The sequence below is a fragment of the Talpa occidentalis genome, unplaced genomic scaffold (genome assembly GCF_014898055.3).
Source record: "Talpa occidentalis isolate TD23 unplaced genomic scaffold, MPIMG_talOcc4v2.1 talOcc4.2, whole genome shotgun sequence".
NCBI classification, from domain to species: Eukaryota; Metazoa; Chordata; class Mammalia; order Eulipotyphla; family Talpidae; genus Talpa; species Talpa occidentalis.
In genome coordinates this window covers 129,501,987-129,524,701 of record NW_023602073.1, presented here as the reverse complement: position 1 = coordinate 129,524,701, position 22,715 = coordinate 129,501,987, and the positions used below count along the sequence as shown (strand labels likewise).

General features: G+C 43.0%; 1 protein-coding gene across 4 annotated transcripts in view; it reads left to right on the top strand.

Moving 5' to 3' along the window:
- SGK1 (serum/glucocorticoid regulated kinase 1) overlaps positions 1 to 22,715 on the top strand; it is a 109,831-nt gene that overhangs the window by 85,863 nt on the left and 1,253 nt on the right. Inside the window, exons 1-11 of one of the 4 annotated variants that reach the window (XM_037520429.1) lie at positions 15,647 to 15,823; positions 18,686 to 18,761; positions 19,178 to 19,253; positions 19,637 to 19,741; positions 19,843 to 19,926; positions 20,045 to 20,176; positions 20,454 to 20,566; positions 20,929 to 21,052; positions 21,465 to 21,560; positions 22,041 to 22,196; positions 22,301 to 22,390. In XM_037520429.1, coding sequence (XP_037376326.1) covers positions 15,790 to 15,823; positions 18,686 to 18,761; positions 19,178 to 19,253; positions 19,637 to 19,741; positions 19,843 to 19,926; positions 20,045 to 20,176; positions 20,454 to 20,566; positions 20,929 to 21,052; positions 21,465 to 21,560; positions 22,041 to 22,196; positions 22,301 to 22,390 — 1,086 coding nt within the window. In that variant the 5' untranslated portion in view covers positions 15,647 to 15,789. Of the gene's footprint in view, positions 1 to 15,646; positions 15,824 to 17,198; positions 17,647 to 18,408; positions 18,555 to 18,685; positions 18,762 to 19,177; positions 19,254 to 19,636; positions 19,742 to 19,842; positions 19,927 to 20,044; positions 20,177 to 20,453; positions 20,567 to 20,928; positions 21,053 to 21,464; positions 21,561 to 22,040; positions 22,197 to 22,300; positions 22,391 to 22,715 lie in introns of those variants that run through there. The other 3 variants (XM_037520427.1, XM_037520428.1, XM_037520431.2) reach the window with 3 other exon arrangements.

Below are 22,715 nucleotides of genomic sequence, written 5' to 3'. Positions count from 1 at the left end.
CACACAGGTAGACTAAATATAATAGTGTAAATCCAAGTTAAAATAGTAACATGTGAGAAAATATGTGTAAAATAATATGTGAGATAGAGATAGGGGAAGGACTATCTTTTGGAGCAGACAAGGAGGCCAGCTCTTTTATTGGATAAAAGCGGAGTTTGTGTGTCAGAAAAATCTGATCTGCATTTTGGTTTTATCGTTGCTAGCTATGGCACATCGCACAGCTAACTTTTACCTCTTTAAGCCTCAAGTCTTAAGAATACATAAGGGGATAGTATCATTTTTGATAGTCATTTAAAGAGGAAATGAGAAATTGTATAAAAAGCACTAAATCAGGGCCTCTCCGGTGGCGCAGCGGTTGAGTGCTGGGTTGCGAAGCTGCCCGCAGCCTCTGCGGCGCTGGTTCGATCCCCGGCTGCTCCACGGCCACCGGAGGAGGGTCCCACATGGCGCGCAGACCTCTCCTGCCGCCCGCTGCTCCCCTCAGCAGTGTACTTCGGTCCTTCTGCCTGCTCTGCTCTCCGCTCTGGCTCTGGTGAATTCTCTCACCCTCCCGTGCTTCTGACTGTACCCAGTGCTTGTATAAATAATAAATAAATAAATCTTTTAAAAAAAAATAAAAGGACTAAATCATAGTGTCATCCACACGAATCATTCTGTTTGCTATTATAACAGATGCACTAAATTGTGGACATTACAGCAAGGAAGATGTTCATTTCTAATTATCAATTTACCATTAACAACAACCCAGTGCCTGGCTTTAAGATGCATGAAAGAACTATTTTTTTTTTTTTAAGTCATGAGCTTTGAACATGGGGTAAGGAAGAACTTTACCAATTGATATTAGTTGACAAAGATGGAGATGTCCTTGGAAATAGAGGTGATTCCAGTGCAAAATGAAGCAAGGGATTCAAATGACTATCAGGGGTGTTATAAAGTAGTTCATAGTTCCTAAAGGTCCTTTTCATACCAATAGAAAATGTTCACAATTCTGTGGATAGCATAGAGTGAGACTGGTAGTACTGTTCAAATAAAACCCAACTTTCATATATACAATAGCTTCAGACTTTAAAACAAAGAGAGAAAGAGCATTTATTGTGCCACCCTTCACTCACATGAACAAATGAATGAAATAGAGCTAAGACAGCAGTACGTCCAGGTGGAGTTGTTGAATCATTTTTAGAAATGGGAATGTTTACAATGATCCAGCCACTTGCCTTCACCCTGTCTCTTTGTGAGACAAATTATCAGAAATCAGTCTATGAAAATCAAAAAGCATTGCTCTCTGAGGAAAAATAATTTGCACAATTGGGGAAGATAAGATGTTAGATTCAGCTGTGCCATGTTCTAACAAGGCTACATGTTTTATATACTTCTATTGTTATTCCTGGGAGTAGTCTAGCTATGTCTAGTGAATTTGCTCCTCTTGGACATTTTTATGTAAATGTATTCTAATATTTTTAAATATTTATATTTAAATAGTAATATAATATATACTATATGGCATATATAATGTACATATGCACATGATATAATGTGTGCAATATTAATTCTGGTCATCTGTAACTGTTTTAAGAAAAGAGATAGAAAATAAAGAACAGTCCTGGGAAACCTTATACGGTGTCTGACAGTACTATAGGAACTTGTAATCTTAAAGAAAAAAAAATCCAAGGCCTCCTGGTGGCTCAAGGGATTAAGACACAACCTACAAAGCTGTCCTCAGCCACTGCAGCACAAGTTTGATCCCCGGCCAGGGAGCTACCCACATGCTGTGGCAGACCTCTCCTGACTCGCCCGCTGCTCCCCTCAGCAGTGTATTTCATCAGTCTGCCTCTTCTGTTCCCCTCTCTGTCTCTGGTGAATCCTCTCACTCCTCCCCCACACCTCTGGCCTGTACCCCAGTTCTTTTAAATATTTGAAAGAAGGCAGAGGAGAGTGGGGCGGGGAGAGTGGGCCAGTATCTTAGAAACTTTGTCTGGGTTCATTTCTGCCAGTTTTGTTTGTTTTTTGTTGACTCCCAATGGGAAAGGAAAAATCAGAAGGGTGTGAGACCTCAGAAGCAGTTTCAAGAGCAGATTGTGGATATAAAAGTGTAGTATTTGCAATGTGGGAAAGAAAGAAAAGAAAGTACCTTGCTTTTAGAAGGCTTATTAAACAGAACCTGTCAAACTGGATTTATGTTGGTACATAAAAAGGTACGTAAACAACATGATTTGAAGAATGAATTTCAAATAGGTTTATCATGATCTATGTTTGTGTTCTCAGTCTCTAGATTTTTAAGCAATATTTTATGAATTCTGAGATGGAATCATTGTAAATACTAACTCATAGTAATCCTCTTGTCTCTTTGGAATAGTCGTTTGCTCTAAATGAGTATTGAGTATAATTTTAAACATAAAATTGTATAACAAATTATATTATAGTATAGTAACTTCTGTAAGTGACCAACCATATTTACTTAGTTTGGAAAATAAGAAATTATTCATGATTTTTCTGTCTTCTGCTCACATCTATTTAATTTCTCCTTTGTAATTTCTTGTGGACTTTATGCAAAGCTTATTTTCATTCTTTTATATTCATATATAGCTTTTGTGAAGTGATGATTATGAAACACACACCCATAAATAATAGCAGTAGCTAATGTATGGGAATCTCTTGCCAAACCTTCAAGTAATTCTTTTGTAAATATTAATCTTAATTGTTAGAGATTATATAATCAAAACCCAAAAATCAATAATTCTATCAAAAGTGTCTGATGTCATAACCATCTGAGCTTAGAAAACTAGGCTAAACGTGGAAGTTCTGATGTTTATGAAATCCAGGATAAAGTAATAAAAGCAAAAAATCAATGTACTCCCATTAACTTAGTCTAGAATAAATATCTCCCTTTAAAATATGTCACCAAGCAAAGGATCAAGATTTTTAACCTTAGGGTTAAAACCTTTTCACCTTAGGGTTTATTTTTTTTTTTTTTTTTTTTTTTTTTTTTTAATCAGTGCTTAGAAATATTTATTGGATGAATGAATGAATAAATGAATTAATACAGACAGTAATTGTTTATATTTTTCCCATGTCAGAAAAAATATTTTTAGAAGGAAAGAACTTTGCAGAGTAACATATTTTTTCCTAAAGAAATGAAAGGCTTGAAGCAATGTCACTGCTGAGGAGATATGTTGGTTAAGCAGTCCCTGTCTCACATGCCTTTCTCTGCAGGACAGTCTTTGGATCAATTTGTTGTGATAGGCAGTGCTGGCATGCCCACAGTTAGAATGACAGGACACACTGAGTCCAGTTGATCAGGGAAGTCTCTAGTTTCTCTTATTCCCTTCTTGTATTTTATGGAGAGGAGTCTCAATGTAGCTAAGTAATTATCCTACTACTTCTTACCTAGACATCCTTCACATGACTCCAGGGAAAGTCAGATGAGACAATATGAATGTCCTCTTTTTTTTTTTTTTTTTTTTTTTTTAAATATTAAATTTTATTTTTATATTCCCCCATACAATTGCAAACGCCCCATTCTGACCCCAATCCTTCCCCTCCCGCCCCCCACCCCCCAAAAAGTGTCTCTGGTTCATAGGTTTTTTGTTGATTTTGATTTTCACTTTCTTATAGTTATTCATTTTCCTGGTCCCTTATTTAAGTTTTCTAGATTCCTGCTATGAGTGAGACCATCCGGTATTTTTCTTTTTCTTTTTGGCTTATTTCGCTGAGCATGATCCCTTCCAGTGCCATCCATGTTGCTGCAAATTGCATGTGTTTATCTTTTTTGAATGCTGAGTAATATTCCATGGTATATATGTACCACATCTTCTTGATCCAGTCATCTATTTTTGGGCATTTGGGTTGTTTCCAAAGCTTAGCTATTGTAAACAGTGCTGCTATAAACATAGGAGTGCAGGTGCTCTTTGGAATTGATGTTTCTGTGTCCTTTGGGTAAATACCTAGGAGTGGAATTGCTGGATCATATGGAAGCTCTATGTTTAGTAGGTCCAGAAATCTCCACACAGCTCTCCATAGTGGTTGGACCAGTTTGCACTCCCACCAACAGTGCACAAGAGTTCCTTTTTCTCCACATCCTCGCCAACATTTGTTGTTGCTAGTTTTTTTAATATGTGCCATTCTCACTGGTGTGAGATGGTATCTCATGGTAGTTTTGATTTGCATTTCCCTGATTACAAGTGATGTTGAACATTTTTTCATATGTCTGTTGGCCATTTTCATTTCCTCTTCAGAGAAGTTTCTTTTTAGCTCTTCTGCCCATTTTTGACTGGATTATTTTCTTTGTTGTTGCTGAGTCTCATCAGCTCTTTGCAGATTTTTGTGATCAGTCCTTTATCATTAGTGTTGGGTGCAAAAATGTTCTCCCAGTTGGTGGGGTTTCTCTTTGTTTTTGTTATTGTCTCTTTTGCTGTGCAGAAGCTCTTTAATTTGATGTAGTCCCAGCTGTTTATCTTTCTCTTCACTATCACTGCTTTGGGTGATGTGTCTGTAAAGATGTCTTTGATGTGCAAATCCCGTAGTGTTTCGCCTATATTTCCTTCTATGTATTTTATGGTTTCAGGTCTTATGTCTAGTTCTTTAATCCATTTTGAGTTGATTTTTGTGTATGGTGTGAGGTAGTGGTCAAGCTTCATTCTTTTGCATGTAGCGACCCAGTTTTCCCAGCACCATTTATTGAACAAACTTTCTTTGCTCCAATGCATAGTCTTTGCTCCTTTGTCAAAGATTAGTTGACCATAAATCTGTGGGTTTATTTCTGGATTTTCTATTCGATTCCATTGGTCTGTATGTCTGTTCTTGTTCCAATACCATGCAGTTTTGATGATTATGGCTTTGTAGTAGTTTGAAGTCTGGGAGTGTGATGCCTCCATTTCCTTCTTTTTTTTTCAGTAGAGCTTTGGCTATTCGGGGTTTTTGGTGATTCCATATGAATTTCATCAATAATTGTTCTATTTCTTTGAAGAATGCCATTGAGATTTTGATTGGAATAGCATTGAATCTGTATATTGCTTTTGGTAAGATGGCCATTTTAATAATGTTTATTCTTCCAATCCATGAGCAGGGGATGTCTTTCCATTTTTTTTGTGTCTTCTTCTATTTCTTTTAACAGTGTTTTATAGTTTTCTTTGTATAGGTCCTTTACCTCTTTTGTTAGATTTATTCCCAAATATTTGATTTTTTTTGTTTCGATAATAAAAGGGGTGGTTTTTTTGATTTCTTCTTCTTCAGATTTATTGTTTGTGTATAGGAAGGCCACTGACTTTTGCGTGTTGATTTTGTATCCTGCCACTTTACTGAATTGATTGATGAGTTGAATTAGTTTTTCTGTGGAGATTTTGGGGTTCTCTATGTATATTATCATATCATCTGCAAATAGTGATAGTTTGACTTCTTCTTTTCCTATTTGGATTCCTTGGATGTCTTTCTCTTGTCTTATTGCTCTGGCTAGGACTTCCAGTATTATATTGAAAAGCAGTGGTGAGAGTGGACATCCTTGTCTTGTTCCAGATCTTAATGGAATTGCTTTCAGCTTTTCACCATTGAGAATGATACTGGCTGTTGGCTTGTCATAGATGGCCTTTATGATGTTGAGGTATGTTCCTTGTATCCCAAGAATTTCAAGGGCTTTTATCATGAATGGGTGTTGCACTTTGTCGAAAGCTTTCTCAGCATCTATTGATATTATCATATGGTTTTTATATTTCTTTTTGTTGATGTGTTGGATAACGTTGATTGATTTTCGGATGTTAAACCATCCTTGTGCCCCTGGAATGAATCCAACTTGGTCGTGGTGAATTATCTTATGGATACATTGTTGGATTCTGATAGCTAAAATTTTATTGAGGATTTTTGCATCAGTGTTCATTAGGGAGATTGGCCTATAGTTTTCCTTTTTTGTGTTGTCCTTATTCGGTTTTGGTATTAGTGTAATATTGGCTTCATAGAACGTGTTTGGTATTGTCCCTTCCTTCTCAATTTTTGGAAGAGTTTGTGAAGGATAGGCACTAATTCGTCTCTGAATGTTTGGTAGAATTCATTTGTAAATCCATCAGGTCCTGGGCTTTTGTTTTTGGGGAGGTTTTTAATTACCATTTCAATTTCGCTGCTTGTAATTGGTCTGTTTAGGTGTTCTATTTCTTCTTTATCTAGCTTTGGGTGATTGTAGAGTTGTAGGAATTTGTCCATCTCCTCTAGATTGTTGAACTTGTTTCCATATAACTGTTCATAGTAGTTACTGATTATTCTTTTGATTTCTGCTGTGTCCGTTGTGATTTCTCCTCTTTCATTTATGATTCTGTGTATTTGTGCTTTCTCCCTTTTTTCCTTTGTGAGCCTGGCTAGGGGTTTGTCTATTTTATTGATTTTTTCAAAGAACCAGCTCTTGGTTTCATTGATCTTTTGGATTGTTTTTTAGTTTCAATTTCATTTATTTCTGCTTTGGTTTTTATTATTTCTTTTCTTCTACTGGTTCTGGGTTTTTTTTGTTGTTCTTTTTCTAGATCTTTGAGCTTCGAGATTAGGTTGTTTCTTTGAGTTCTTTCTTGTTTTTTGATGTGAGCTTCTATTGCTATATATTTTCCTCTTATTACTGCTTTTGCTGCATCCCATACATTTAGGATATTGGTGTCCTCCTTGTCATTCAATTCAAAGAATTTTTTAATTTCTTCTTTGATCTCCTCGTTAGTCCAGTGGTCTTCCAGTAGTGTGGCTTTTAATCTCCATGAGGTAGGATAGTTCCTTGCCTTCTTTTTATGATTTATTTCTAGTTTGATGCCTTCGTGGTCAGAAAAGATGGTTGGTATGATTTCAATCTTGGTGTATCTGTTGATGTTTGTCTTGTGCCCCAGTATGTGATCGATCCTGGAGAATGATCCGTGTGCGCTTGAGAAAAATGTGTACTCCGTTTTTTTTGGGTTTAGTGTTCTATAGATGTCTGTTAAGCCCAAATGCTCTAGGTCCTTATTTAGAGCTTTAGTTTCTTTACTTATTTTTTGTCTTGTTGATCTATCCATTGTTGATAGTGGTGTGTTGAAGTCTCCCACTACATATGTGTTTTCTCTGATGTCTGTTTTCAGAGAGGACAACAGTTGTCTGATATATTTTGGTGCTCTTTCGTTTGGTGAGTATATGTTAATGAGTGTTATTTCTTCTTGAAGTATTGTCCCCTTAATCATAATGTAGTGACCATTGGGGTCTCTTTTTATTTTTTTGAGTTTGAAGTCTGTTTTATCTGATATAAGTATAGCTGTTCCTGCTTTCTTTTTTGGCCCATTTGCTTGTAGGATTGTTTTCCATCCTTTGACTTTGAGCCTATTTTTATCTTTTGTAGCTAAATGTGTTTCCTGGAGACAGCAAAAGGTTGGGTTTTGTTTCTTAATCCAGGCTGCAACTCTGTGTCTTTTTATTGAAGAGTTTAGTCCATTTACATTTAGAGTTAATATTGATATGTTAGCATCTGTATTTGCCATTATGTTTGTCTTTCCTTTGATTTTATTTATTTATTCTTTTAATAACTTTTTTTTTTTTTGGTCTTCTTTCGTTGTTATTCGTCCCTCTGAGGTTCTGGCTTCAGGATTCCTTGTAGTATTTTTGGAGTGGGGGTTTAGTCGCAATGAAATTCCGGAGTTTCTCTTTGTCTGGGAAGGTCCATATTCTTTCTTCATGGAGGAAAGAGAGCTTTGCGGGATAGAGTATTCTTGGTTGGCATCTGTTTTCTTGGAGTCTGTTGACTATGTCCCTCCACTCTCTCCTTGCCCGTAGTGTTTCTTCAGAGAAGTCTGATGTCAGCCTGATTGGTTTTCCTTTGAATGTTATCTGTTTCTTCCCTCTTGTCAGCTTCATTATTTTTTCCTTGTCCTGGATTCTTGGGAGCTTTACTATTATGTGTCTTGCTGTGTTTTTCCTTTCGTCGTGGAAGTTTGGTGTTCTTCTTGCTTCTTGTATATCAATTTTCAGCTCCTTCTTCTCATTTGGGAAGTTCTCTTCAATTATATCCATGAATATTTTCTCTGTTCCTACATCTCTCTCCTCTCCTTCTGGAATTCCTATAACTCTTATATTTCCTTTCCTCATGGAGTCAGATAGTTCCCGAAGTCTTTCTTCATTCTTTTTCCTTCGTACTTCTCTTTCCTTTTCTGTTTTGGTTCTTTTTATTTCTGTGTCTTCAAGATTACTTATTCGTTCTTCCATTTCATCTATTCTGCTTTCATTGCTTTTCCCAGAGTTCTTTAGTTCCTCCATTAATTCTTTGATCTCCTGCATTTCTCTTACTTCCCTCTTTAGGGACTCAATTTCCTTCTTCTGATCTATCACTTTTTTAATCATGGCAATTTTAAATTCTCTTTCTGGAAGGCTCAGAAGTTCTTCCAAGTCGCTGTCGTTGCAATCTGGGAGTGGTTTTTCTTTTGTGGTGTGCTTCTTTCCTGAGGAGTTTTTAGGTTGCGTGTGGTTCTTCTACTCCCTACTGTCTGTTTTCTAATTTGTCGTATGCGTTGGGACACTGTGTTGCTCGGACTGACTGACATCTTGGGTGAACTTCTCCGCTCCCCTCTGGCTCTTCCAGGAGCCATCTCTGTCTTCTGGGGGAGCTTTCTGCTGGTTTTAGGCAGTTTTTACTGAAGAAATGTCCCTGTTCTCAAATGGCGAAGCGGGATGCAGTCCCTGCGCCTCCGGTTTCAGGCACACTCTTCTGCGCACCCGGTCTGCCCCGGACGTGGGTGCCTGCTCCCTCTGTGGGCTCAGACTGCTGGTCGGAAGGGGCCTGGCGTGGAATAACTTCCCGGCTGGCCACTGGGTCCTCCAGAAACCTTCTGCCCTTTTCAAGCAGACTTAAGAAATGTCCTGTTTTATAGGGTGTTAGTGACTTTTTTTTCCCTGGTCGCTAGGTGGCGCCAGAGATCTCTCCTATTGTCCTTGGGGGGCTGTTTTTCGCCTCCCCCCACCCCGTGGGACAGAGAACAGAGCGGGAATGGTAGGGTACACCTCAACAGCTTTGGGGTGCTGTGTCTGCCTTGTGCCCCACCGTCGTGGAGAAACCACGCCCCGAATTTTCGTGCCCCGGGTCTCAGTTCAAAGCCCTCAGGTCCAGGACGCGGGCTGTAGCCCAGTTCAGTGGCGCGGGAATGGCGCCTTTTGCACCGCTCCCGTGCCTGGGCGCCTGGTTCCTGCTTACTCAGGGAGGGACCTTCACCTCAGTGAGGACCTCCGTGCGTCTCCCCGCAAGCCTAGGCCGTCTCCCCGCAAGCCTAGGTCGCAGGCGCGGGGACCTGGGCAGCCGCGATCCCGGTCTGCACTTGCTTTTCAAGCGCGCCAGGCGCGCCGCGTTTCCCGCGCAGGCTTACCGGCAGCCCGGGCTGTGTGCGCGTCTCCCGGGGTCTTTGTTCTTCTCTAATGGCGCCCGGAGCCGGGCAGCCCGGGCTGTGTGCGCGTCTCCCGGGGTCTTTGTTCTTCTCTAATGGCGCCCGGAGCCGTTCGCTCACCGCCGCAGCGGATCCTGCAGGGTTCGCCTCAGCTCCCGTTCACGGGGTGTGGTGGCTGCAATAGTTCCTTTCCGCTCACAGTCCCGCTTGCTGCGTCGTTTGTTCTTGTTGGTTGTTTTGGTTTCCACCTTAGGGTTTTAAAGCTGAAAAGTAAAGATAAAAAAAGGAATTATGGTAGGCCCAGAAGAAGTTCAGTCTTCAAATAAGCCAATATTTGCTGAAAATAGATTATATGCAAAGCACTTTAGGAAGTAGGAAAGACAAATAATTGCACGAAATAATCCTGCTCTTTCTACATCTCAAATGACCAGAAAAATGTAAATATGTGCATGGACTCCTAAAGTCCTGGCTTGAATGAGGGGTTTGCTGCTAACTGTAATGAGACTAATGGACTTCACAGTAGTCTTCAGAGTTGGGGGTGAGTTGTAAAATCTCCAGGTAAGCTGTATAGGAAATGAGATTCCTCCCATAGCGTCTGCAGTTCTAGGGGTAGCCAATTACTGAGGCACCCTGCACACCTTCCAAAGTGGCAGATACCAAGAAGTCACATTTTTTCAGGGCTTTTTAGGCATCAGAAGACCTAAGGTGGCATATCCTGGCACATGGGGTGTTTGGCAACTTTCAATTGCTAATTTGTGGTGTTACCCTGTGAAATATAAATGTGCTTTCTGTGACCCTCTGTAGTTTCCACAAAAATTGTCTAGTACTAAGACAATGCCTTTCATATTTTACTCAATATTTTTCAAATATATTAAGCAGCTGGTCAGGTGATATAGCTAGAGTATTGTGGTCATCTTTCTTTGAATGTTTGCTTCATAAACTAATGGTGTGCCCAGTTTTCATAGGATTGCCACAAATGTCAATTATTTGCTAAAAGAGAGAGGGAAGTCAAGGAAAAAATGAAAATTCAAGTATTGAAGTGATTCAGGGATGTTCTAAAATAGCAAAATATATCAGGGATGTTCTAAAATAGCAAAATATATACTGAAATCCACTATGTATGAGGAAAGCAGCAAGTAAAGATATAGAAACCTCTGGAAATAAAAACCCAAATGCTTAGTATGAAGATGGAGCATCTCATGTCTTTGTGATGAAAGTTTCTGCATCACTCCCCAGTGTTATGGATGACACCCCTGAATTAATGGTGCTATCATATGTATATCTATTCCCAGAAGCAGACAACTTGCAGCACTAGACCCCTATTCTGGACATTGCTGAAGGGTAGTGGTGAGGGGAGATCCTCTCAGTGGGCAGGACTAAAAATAGTGCCCCTCATTTTACATTAGTTCACCTAATTAGTTTAGGAAAACTGGCCAGATGTGTGTATTTTATGCCAATTCATGGACGAAAACATGGTTTGGCAAAATGGTAAGAGACTTAGAAGTAAAAGAAAAACAATTGAAAAGCTGGTGACAAGGAAGTTGCTGGAGAGATATGTGGATAAAACTCTCTGATCCATCAAAAAGAGTGAAGATATTTATGTCCCATGTCAATGTTCACCAAGAGGTGACCTCCATGAGGATTTTATAATCAAGTAGATGACCTGTCATAGCAGTCATCAGTGAATGATCCCATGAATGAGATGGCCCTGTGAGCAAGAGTGGGGGTTATACAGAGGTCAGTGGCATAGACTTCCCTGTTACAGCCAATGCTGAGTGCCCAATCTGCCATCAGCAGAGACCAGTTCTGAGCCCCTGACATGGCTGATCAGCCAGACACCTGGAGGCAAGTTGATTGCATCATCCCTCTGTCATAGTGGAAGGGAGAGTATTTTCTTCTGACTGGAATATGAGCATACTCTGGATACAGATTTGTCTTCTCTGCATACAGTACTTGTGCCAAAACCACCAGTTAAAAACTTTCAGAATTTCTTCTCTGCCACCATGATATTCTGCATAGTGTGGTTTTTGTTCAAGGAAATGACTTCTCAGAAAATGAAGTATATCAGTGGGTCTGCTGTACAAGGAACTTACTGCAGTTATGTTCTCCATGATCCAGAAGCAACTGGTCTGGTAGAATAGTGGAATGACCTTTTGGAGTTTCAGCTACAGTGCCAGTTGTGTGGCAGTACTTTCTAGGGCTGGGGCAAAGTTCTGCAGAAGGCCTATGTGCTCTGAATCAGCATTGAACATATGGCACAATTTCTCCCATAACCACAATCTACAGGTTCAGGAGTCTAGGAGCAGAACTGGAAGTGTGTGTGCATATGTGTGTGTATATATCCTGTTTCTCCAGAAACGCACATGTAAAAACATATAATCACGGAGCTACGAAAATGCAATTATGCAACAACTTGGTTCTCATCTTTTGTAGCACTAACACCTGTGCTGTGGCTCTTGTGACATCTGACAACATAACAGTCATTCTGCTATGACTTGAAAACCGAAGAGTAGACATTGTATAACAGGGGCCCTTTCATCAAGTCTTTACCATTGCGTAGAGAAGGAGATCTTGAAGGAATACAAAATGGGAAATCTCATAGTAAATGTTCATTCCAGCTTTCTTGCAAAATGAAAGTTGTGGAAGGATGAGTGGAAAATAAGATAGATAGCATGCCCGTTTCACAGAGATTACTTTCTAGTGGGGAGGGGGAGACAAACAACAAATGCAAGAAAAATGTCAGATAGTAAAAATGATATGGGGGGGTCCTCCCTGGTGGCACAAGGGGTTAAGCACAGCACTATGAAGCTATCCACAGTCTCTGCAGCACAAGTTCGATCCCCAGCCAGGCAGTTTGCTGCCCACATGGCGCTGCAAACCTCTCCTGTGGGTATCCCACATCAAGAACTACTACTAGCTTTCTTGGTTGAAATTTAAAATGTATTACAAAATTAGGCCCCTATCCTCCCACCAATTTGCCTTTGGCCAGCCTCTCTAGAAGAGGCCAATATAGAACACTGTTATTAGCCCCTCTGAAAGATGGCAAAAGATGGCTAATCCCTGTGCTAGATTATAATTGTCTTGTCTAAATTTTCATCCTTCTTATAACTATGTACATTTCCCCATTTCGACTTCTAACCTTGTCTGTGCCTACTAGTAATCAGCAGTCCTTCAAATGGATATATTTCTAAGACACTATTAATTCCATTAACAGTGGAGGCAAAAGCAGATTTGCACCAGCTTGCATCTTTTCATTTCATTTGAAAGTGCAGTTTTCCCACCTCTGCACTAGCACAAGGCCATATACATTCTGCTTGTGTGTGAAGATGAGTAAAAACCAGATTCCCAAATATGCTATACCATGGACCTGCTAGCTTGGTATGCATGTATTTCTTCTGTCCAGAATGCCTTTGCTCTTTTGTACATAGTCAGTCTTTCCAAGATCAGCCCAAATACCATTTCTTCGTGAAGCCTTTCCTCAAATAAGCCTGCTGCTTCTTCTCATTGGAAATTTCTTGTTGATATTCTCCTACGGCCTATTGCTCAGACTTCTGTCTTAGCATTCACGGTGTTAAAATTTATGTGTATTTCCTCCCACTTAGAATGAAAGCTATTGTGAAGTCAGATAGCTGGATTGCTTGTATTTACATCCCTTGAGCTTAATGTTAGTACTTAATAAATGTTAGTTAAATGCTTGCATGAATGAGTGGAAGGGAGGGATGGTGAGAGATAGGGAGGAAGGCAGGAATAACCAGGTATACCTCTCCTGTGGGCAATTATCAAATAGCAATACATTGAGGCATTTGGTATTAGTGGCAAGGTAAGTGGTAGGCAATATTTCAGAGTTTGGGGGACCACATAGTAAGTAGGAGAGCCATAGGAATCAACTGCAGTGACAAAGAAGGTGTATGGAAAGAAGATAAATGGTTCCAAAAAGCAAGTTTGCCACCTCACAATTTTGCTTATCATCTGCCCAATTCAGAAGAAAAATAATAGTAATTGCTTAATCCATAATAGTTAAAGAAAACAACCAAAGGTCTCTATAGACAGCTACATGTACTTTTTTTTTTAAGATTTATTTATTTATATATACAAGAGCTGGGGTACAGGCCGGGGGAGGGTGAGAGGATTCACCAGAGACAGAGAGGAGAACAGAACAGGCAGATTGACTGAAATACACTGCTGAGGGGATCAGCCGGTGAGTCAGGAGAGGTGTGCTGTGCCATGTGGTTTGCTCCCTGGCTGGCCAGGAATCGAACTCATGCTGCATTGGCTGTGGATTACTTCATAGCTTGAGTCATAGCCCTTGCGCCACCAGAGAGGCCCCATGTACATTATTTTTTAAAGCCCTATTCCAACATGCATATGGTACAAAGTCTAGTTAAACTAAACCACTGTCTTGGAAGAGAAACACCCTCCATAAAATAAAGCATAGAGTCTTGTGGGTTTTAATAACTCTTAACACTATTATTCTGGACAATGTGTTCTTCTCTTAGTTATCTACTATATCATATTCAAATCTCTTTTATGCATTCAATTTTGACAATTTTGAAGAGAGGGTAATAATCACTCTAAAGCCTGTGTTTCAGAAATAGACATTTTTAACTACCATTGCTAGTTACTTCTCTATGATATCCATTCTGAATAAACTCACTTGTCATCATCATTTTGTTTGATGAATACTGTAAAAAAGGATTCACTGACAACCTTCAACAAAAATTGATCCATCTATTTGTTCCCCAGAGTAATAATTATGTTTTCTGGCATTTGTATATACTGTGTTTGGGGATGTTCCAGTAAAAAAAAAAAAAAAAAAACTGTAAACATCAACCAATGAATTAATAAGTATGGAAACGTGAACTCTACACTGGATGGTTCTAGAATGTATGGCACTTTGCACAATACAAGACAGGTTATATTGCCCTGCTATCAATGGAAGATATTGCATCTAAAAACTGAAAATTACCCCAGCTGACACATTTAAGAAGTAGTCTTAGCAGGGATATAATTTAGTCCTTATACAAATGTTTTACAAAATATTTCCTCTAACCTATGAAGGAATAGCAGTAATTTGTTTTCTGAGCCTTTAAATTAAATGGAAAGCTTTCAGGTCTTAGTATTTATAGTCCATTACGAAAGGGAAATAAACTAGAAGAGCTGAAATGAGTTTCTGAAATATTAAAATATACTTGCGCTGGCAAATTTTGGTTTCAGTGCAAATGTTACCTCTTGGAGAATCATTTTTGTTTGAGAGTTTTGATTGCAGTTTTTCCAATATGATGCATAACTATAAGACGACTGACTAGGGGGATTGGGGCGGTAATTAGCCCAACTTCTGTCAAGTCGTCTATATATTTTCTATGACTGCACAAGGTGTTGTGGAGAAATTATCTGATAGTTTTTTTTTTTTGGGGGGGGTGATGGGAAGAGACAGTGGGGGAAAGCCAGCATTCCGGAGCTGTTCTCCCAGAGAACGCGAGCGCCCTCTGGGCAGCCTGTGCAAATGGCGTGGTGACGCAACTCTGGCCCCTTGGGCCCCAAGGGACAGGGAAGGCGCCGGATTCCTCCCGGTGGAAGGAATATTTGGACCGAATAGGCTGGCGACGGGAAGGAAGGACAGATCGGGCGTTTGAATAGCGGCCGCCGGGCAGCCTAAAGCCTGTGCGGAGTTACCAGGCGCGCGTCACACACAGCCCCCCCCTACCTCCCCCGACCCCCTACCCCCGCCGCCCTGTGTCACCTTCCTGTTCGGAAGTCTTAGTAGGTTGCTGGGACAGAACAGGGGGCGCCTGTTCCACCCATCAGGTATCCGGTTGGAAGAAAACCCAGTCTCAACAACTTGATTCTCTCTGTAAATGATAAGTTGAGCAGACCCTCCGTCTCCAACTGCTTAGCATTAGGGTAAAGGGAGGTGGGAGCCATCAGCCGTCCCTTTTCTGTTCCAACCACAAATCATATGGTAGTGCCTCCTTCCTAGTCCACTCAGAGGCCTCTAACTTAAATTCCACGTTCCTCCTGGAATGCATGGGGCAGAGCTTCTTTGAGAAAATAAACTCTGTGCATGTGTTTTGAATTTTTTCTGGACTGATTTGTGATGATCATCAGTCAAGTTCTATTTCTTGTGTGTCTTGCTGGGGTGTAATAAACCGAGGACGCTGATGACTGTAATTTTCTGGGTGATGTTGCAATGGAGGGAATAAACGGCCCAGTGTTGAACTTTGCAGCTTGCTCCCTTCCTGTATGTAAATTGCCTTTATATAGAGTGGGGTTCTTCAATGAGCTTGGTCAGCCACCTCTGGCGCAGGCTCCCTTGTCATCTCAGCTTCCAGTCTTATCAGTCACATAGCAGGGAGGCTCCTCAGCTATCTGAGCTCTACCTCCAGCCTCCAGAAAGTAATCCCCAACCTTCATTTCCTAGGCGAACTGAAGAATGAAAGAGGAGGCTATAAAATCCCCCTTGAAAGGTTTGTCTGCTTTTATTACTATAATTTGGACAGAATGGGTAAAACAAAGATGCTTCAAAGAAGTGGGGGTTACTTGGCAAAGGGAGGGTACAGGAGTTGGGTTGTAGGGGAGGGTCTCTGATGGAAAATTTCCTCATTTATTGTTTGAAAAACAAACAAGCAAAAACCTTGGTGTGCATTGGTGTTTCTGAACAGTTTTTGTAAAATTCACCCTGTACAGGGGAAGGAAACACGTGTGAGCTGGCTGGGGCAAGGCTAGCTGAAGGGCAACTGGGAGTGGGGGGAAGGGGCCCGGCAATAACAAAGTCATATTATATGAAGAATACATGGGCCAGTTACTGTGATTTGGAGTTTCCTAAACCTTACTTGCGATTGGAGCATCAATTTCAGGCAATCGTTAAGTATTGTTTTAAGCGGATGCTGAGCAAAATCTCCCAGCCAGTCTCTCGGAGAGGATGTGTGTTTGGGGCTATTGTAACTGAGCAAATCAAGAAGCAGTTGAGACTACAGATCATATTAGGGCAAATGAGGTGGTTGTGCCTGCAAAACAAATCCTTGTCCAGGACCAAAGAAAAACCGCTTCTGGAGCTATTCTTGGTTTGACAGCTGGTATTTCTCGGAGTGTCAGACGCAGTAGGCAGCTCTGAAATGGCAGGGCCCCTGGCAGCAGGGGGTCACGGCAGGGCATCCACCAAAGACAACGCCAGCACGCGCCAGGTAGCCAGCCCTGCACATCTCAGTAACTTGCTGCAGTCTCTCCTTGCTCTATGGCCCCGTCGCTGCGCTCCCAGCCATCGCGGGCCGGATTCCTAGCGCCATGGGTCAGACTGCAGCTCCCAGGCATCTCCCAGCGGCGGGGTGAGCGCGTGCATCCACCGCGCCGCTGCTCTGCAGGACCTCGCGCCCTCCGCTGCTGTCTGGAGCGGAGGCACGGGCTAATCTTTCAGGAGTTAACAAGTCACAGTTTTTCTGGGGCTCTCCACCAAGAGCCAGGTGGTGAGCTTTGTAAGAAAAAACTCCTGGGTCACCCCTGAAATAAACCGGGGGAAGGGTAGGGGAGATGAGGAGAAACTAAGGTATTTTAAGAAAATGCAATGTGACCAGGCGTAGTGTTGACGGGGCAGAGCACAATAGGGAATCCGGAGTGGACCTTGCGCTGGGGCTGGGGTGCGCACCCCGCGCCGCCTGCTCCCCACTAATTGCTCACGCCCCGGGGTCACGCCAGGTCGGCCCCTGCAGGAGCCACCAAGCTAACTTCTTCTTCTTCACGTGCTCTTGGCATGGCGGGGATTAAAAATGCAAAGGCAAAACTACATGCGCAACGGACAGAATGTTCTGAGAAATTACTTTAGGGGAAAAAAAGTAAAATGCAGATTGTAGCTTTTTTTTTCCCCTTTCGTGCACAGACCAACTTTATTTCCGCCCCTTCCCCTACACATTCCTGACCTCTCTGTCCCCCCCCGTCTCTCTCTCTTTCCTTCCTTCCTCCTCGTCCAAGTTCTGGGATTTTTCAACCTTGCTTGACTTTGGCCAAAAGCACAAAAAAGGCGTTTTCGGAAGCGGCTCGGCTGTGCACAAGGGCCATTTGTTTGTTTTGGGACTCGGGGCAGGAAATCTTGCCCGGCCTGAGTCACGGCGGCTCCTTCAAGGAAACGTCAGTGTTCGCCGGTCGCCTCGCCCGCCGCGCGCCCCGCGGCCGCTGCCCATGGGGGAGATGCAGGGCGCGCTGACCCGGGCCCGGCTGGAGTCCCTGCTCCGGCCCCGCCACAAAAAGAGGGGCGAGGCGCAGAAGCGCAGCGAGTCTTTCCTGCTGACCGGACTGGGTAAGCGCCGGGCCGCACGCGGGGGGCCCCGCGAGCTGCCCCCCGCGAGCTGCTCCGCTCGGGCGCGGGGGTGTTTGCTGCGAGGCTCCGACGGAGGGGCCGGGGCCGGGGCTTGTGGGCGTCGGAGCTCGGGGACCGGCGGGGCGCCCTGGCCCCCAGCTGACCCTGAAGATAAGGGGGCCGCCTCCCCTGGCGCTGCGCCCCTGCGCGGGGAGATAACCCCAGCGGGGCTGCGCGCCCGCCCCGCGACAGCCGTGGGGGCTGCGGTGCGAATTGGGGGTGCGGGTCGGCGCGGGCCCCGGGAGTGGATTCCAGGCGCGGGTTTGAGAAGCGAGAGCGCGCGCACAGCCGCCCCCGCGCCGCGCGGGAGGGGGACGCGCCTCCGGGCCGCGGCGCTGAGGTCTTTGCCCAGTGGGGTAAATGAGAAAGGTGGAAAATTACCCCGGACCTTGTCTCCCCCTCCTTTCCCTCCCCCTCGGCCGGCGGCTTCCCCCTCGGGGGCCCGAGAGCCCTGGCGGGCAGATAACAGCCCCGCGCCGGGCCCTGCCCTAGGCGCTCCCCGCGCCCCCCGCTCCCGCCCCGGCTCGCCCTCCCGCCAGGGGTGGAGCCGCCCCCCGCCGCGGCTCCGCCACCAGCCCCGCGGCGCGGCGACGGGGACCGGGCTGGGGGCGGGGCTGTGCTGGGCGGGGCCGAGGAGGGCCCCTTCCTCGTGGTCGCGTGAGCCCCGCCCCCGCGCCGGCGCGGGGTATATAAGGCCGGCGAAGCAGCCCAGTCTCAGTGTGGGCTGAGCCGGTCTCCCGTGCTAGCGACTCCCGGTGCGCTTGCTCTGGCGATGACGGTGAAAACCGAGGCTGCTAGGGGCACCCTCACTTACTCCAGGATGAGGGGAATGGTAGCAATTCTTATCGGTGAGTGTAGGAATAAAAGCCGCTTCCAGGATACGCGCGGTGGATATTTTTTAAGGGTCCGGATCAGATTAGAGTATGTGGTGTTTGATGTTAAAAGCCGCCTAAATGTTTATTTCTCTTCTGATCCACAGCTTTCATGAAACAGAGGAGAATGGGCCTGAACGACTTTATTCAGAAGATTGCCAACAACTCCTATGCATGCAAACAGTAAGTTTGGAGGGATTTGGGGAAATAAAAATGAGTAGTATAGTTTGACTTGCCAGCAGGAAAGAGAGCTCTTTAGTATGTTGATCAGGACCTAAAGACTCCCCCCAGGAGGTGGGGAGTCCCTTTTCTCTTAAGTTCCAATTTATTTAAAACATTTTGAACATTAAAATTAATTTGGTGAGATGGCTTATTATAGAATTACAAGAAAATTTTTCGTATTTGCCGGATCCACCCCCTTTTTCCAAGAATAACTGCCCTAGTTAATGTATTTTACTGAGTTTATTGTTTTCTTTAGCTATTATTTTCTTGAACTGAGTCATTTACTTGGGTACTTTTAAACACTTGAGTTCTGGAAAAGTGTTGGCGTGCCCCCTTGCGGTGAGTTCGGAGCCTCTGAATTGTTCCTTTCTTTGCAGCCCTGAAGTTCAGTCCATTTTGAAAATCTCCCAACCTCAGGAGCCTGAGCTTATGAATGCCAACCCTTCTCCTCCAGTAAGTACTCTATTTGTCATGCATTGGTGGAGGAATCTTGTAAATGAGTCACTATCCGTACACTGATGAATTAAAATAGCATATCTAGAAGTTAGTATGAAAGCAGGAATGCCTTATTTGCAGCATAACAAGGGACATGAGCGCCTAAGTCTTGAGTCAGTATTTATAGAAAGGCATGTTACACAAAAGTTGTATCTACCTACCACATGACTGTTGTACACTCATTTGAAATATTAATATGTATGGATGAAAAGAGTTTTAAATGTGTTTATAGCTGCATGATGACTTACCTTAGTAGTTTGCAGATGTAGTATCTTTATGTTGCCTGTTTTACTACAAAATCTTGAAGCAAGGAAATTAAAAGAAAACATTTTCTTTTCTAGCCAAGTCCTTCTCAGCAAATCAACCTTGGCCCATCATCCAATCCTCATGCTAAACCGTCTGACTTTCACTTTCTGAAAGTGATTGGGAAGGGCAGTTTTGGGAAGGTAAATTCAGTTCTAGAGACATCATTTAGAGTCTTTCATGCATTCATTTTACATTCTCTGTGAATGTGGATAGCAAAATGATTTTTTAATTGAAATTTCAGGTTCTTCTAGCAAGACACAAAGCAGAAGAAGCTTTCTATGCAGTCAAAGTTTTGCAGAAGAAAGCCATCCTGAAAAAGAAGGAGGTAAGAAATGGACTTGAGGGACAAGGTTGGAGATAAGACATTCATTGAATAGAGTGACCTTGGAATTTTGGTGCCAAGTTGACATTTACCACTAAATCTTCATTGTCCTTTTTTTTAGGAAAAGCATATCATGTCGGAGCGGAATGTTCTACTTAAGAATGTGAAACACCCTTTCCTGGTGGGCCTTCATTTCTCTTTCCAGACTGCTGACAAATTGTACTTTGTCCTAGACTACATCAACGGTGGAGAGGTGAGCGGGGGACTGTGAGCTGGCCTTTGAGTTTCTGTGCCCGGCTTCCTTTGTAGATTTGAGTTTGAGAAGACAGTTTTTTAAAGATACTTGGGGGGAAATCAGGGAAGAGTGAACAGAATTAGATTTCCTTTAATCTGCCAGGTTTCAAATAGTTAATGGACTATTTTGGGCCACTTCCTGTGATTGTTCTCTTTAGCCGTATATGGAGAGACTAATCAAATGCATTGTGAACAGGCTTTGGCAACCAGGACTAACTTTGTTCTGTCTCCTGCAGTTGTTTTACCATCTCCAGAGGGAGCGCTGCTTCCTGGAACCACGGGCTCGCTTCTATGCTGCTGAAATAGCCAGTGCCTTGGGTTACCTGCACTCTCTGAACATCGTTTATAGGTGAGCTAAAGAGCTCCTAAGCCTACCTTCCCACTTGTAAAGGAGACAGCCCTGGCCTTGGATGAAGCTTTACAATGGTGTATATTTCTGTACTACATAGTCACCAAAAACCAGATCCTCCAGCAGCTGAGCTGCCTTGACTCCCTGCCACTTGGGGAACTAGCCAACTCAGATTGTGCCAAATCCAGAGTAGATTAGCAGAACAAGGACTCCCTTTTTTATTCACTCTACAGCTCCAATGAATTTTAAATGCATTTAGTATCTCCAGCAATTATCTTTATAGGGGATTTCTTACGAAGTGAAATTGACTCACGAAGTGAAATTGACTCACGGCACTACTTTTCTATTCACTTTTTTTACAGAGACTTAAAACCAGAGAATATTCTGCTAGACTCACAGGGGCACATCGTCCTCACTGACTTTGGGCTCTGCAAGGAGAACATCGAACCCAATGGCACAACCTCCACCTTCTGTGGCACGCCTGAGGTAGGAGCACTCTAGAATGGGCACCTCCTTCCAGGAGAGACAAGTGCAATCGTGTTCTGAACTATGAAAAGGCAAACTGGCCTCTGAGATTCCTTAGTCCAGTTCAGTGCAAGTAAATTACATGTGTTGTTTGATGCAACTGAGAAATCCCAAGACCCTGTGTTGCATTCATTAAAACTAGCAGCTTGCTAGGAATCTCACTCTCCAAGAAAAGTATCTGTTGGGTACCCAACAGCTTCTCAAATATAAGTACACTTAAGTGTCCAGTTGGCCTCAAAATCGGCAATATTTTCAGGAAGAAACCTAAAGAAATACATCCTCCAAGTGGACTCAGGGTCTCCAACTACATGTTTGCTAAGGATTCCCCCAACTTTCCCCCTGCTCTAACCTGTTTTCCGGGCCTGTCTTTCAGTATCTCGCACCCGAGGTGCTTCATAAGCAGCCTTATGACAGGACTGTGGACTGGTGGTGCCTGGGGGCTGTCCTCTACGAGATGCTCTATGGCCTGGTGAGTAAGCAAATCAAGAATCATGTACTGTTGCCCTGCTCTGATGACTGCCCTAGCTCATTATCACTATTAGTCTTCTTAATCCAGATTTATCTGGGCATGCAATCTCCCTGCAGATCTTCTCATTGCCTTCTGCCCCTAGGAGCAGCTTACCAAAAGCTGATAAGGCATATTGGTCATTTGCATAGTGTCTGAGGGTAGACTTTCCTAGTGGATATTTCTTTTGTAAATACACATTTTCCTAGGTCTGACCAAACTTAACCTAGATGAGAATGAAAAACATGGCTTATTAGCACCTACCCCCCTGACAACAGCTGCAAACTAGACACTTAAAAAATCAAGAGCAAAGAAAGCATATTGGGGAAAAACTTTGTCATGTCCAGCTTAATATGTGGCAGTTTAGATCTTTTACTCTACTGGTAATGTATGCTTTGCAAAATTTCGAAATGAGTATTCAATGATTTCTCCCCCTTCTTTCAGCCTCCTTTTTACAGCCGAAACACAGCTGAGATGTACGACAACATTCTGAACAAGCCCCTCCAACTGAAGCCAAATATTACCAACTCTGCAAGACACCTCCTAGAGGGCCTCCTGCAGAAGGACAGGACAAAGAGACTGGGTGCCAAGGATGACTTTGTGAGTCATTTTTCTCCTCTGCTCCTGGGCTGGCAGGGACACACACTAGACCTCACTCCTTGAATCCTGCCTGTCTAAATGAACCTTGTGTTTCTTCTCAACAGATGGAGATTAAGAATCATGTCTTTTTCTCCCTCATTAACTGGGATGATCTCATTAATAAGAAGATTACTCCTCCCTTTAACCCAAATGTGGTAAGTATCTTCTAAGTATAGGGAGCCCCAAAGCACATGATTTTCAAGTCTGAGTTCTATGGGGGAAGGGAGCTGGGGGTATGGCCCTCAAATTGGCAGAGACTTTCTTCACAGACCTGTCATTTACCTAGAGAAAAAAATAGCACTTTTGTCCCAAGAAAGCACACGCCAATGTTTACCACATTTATCAAGGAAAGGACCAAAAGACAAAGCCAACATGATCCCCATTATTTAAACTTTATGACCTTGGGTTTCATGCCTGAATGGGATGACTATTAGACGAGTTTCCATATAGTATTCCCACATTTAAAGCCTAAGGGAGAAT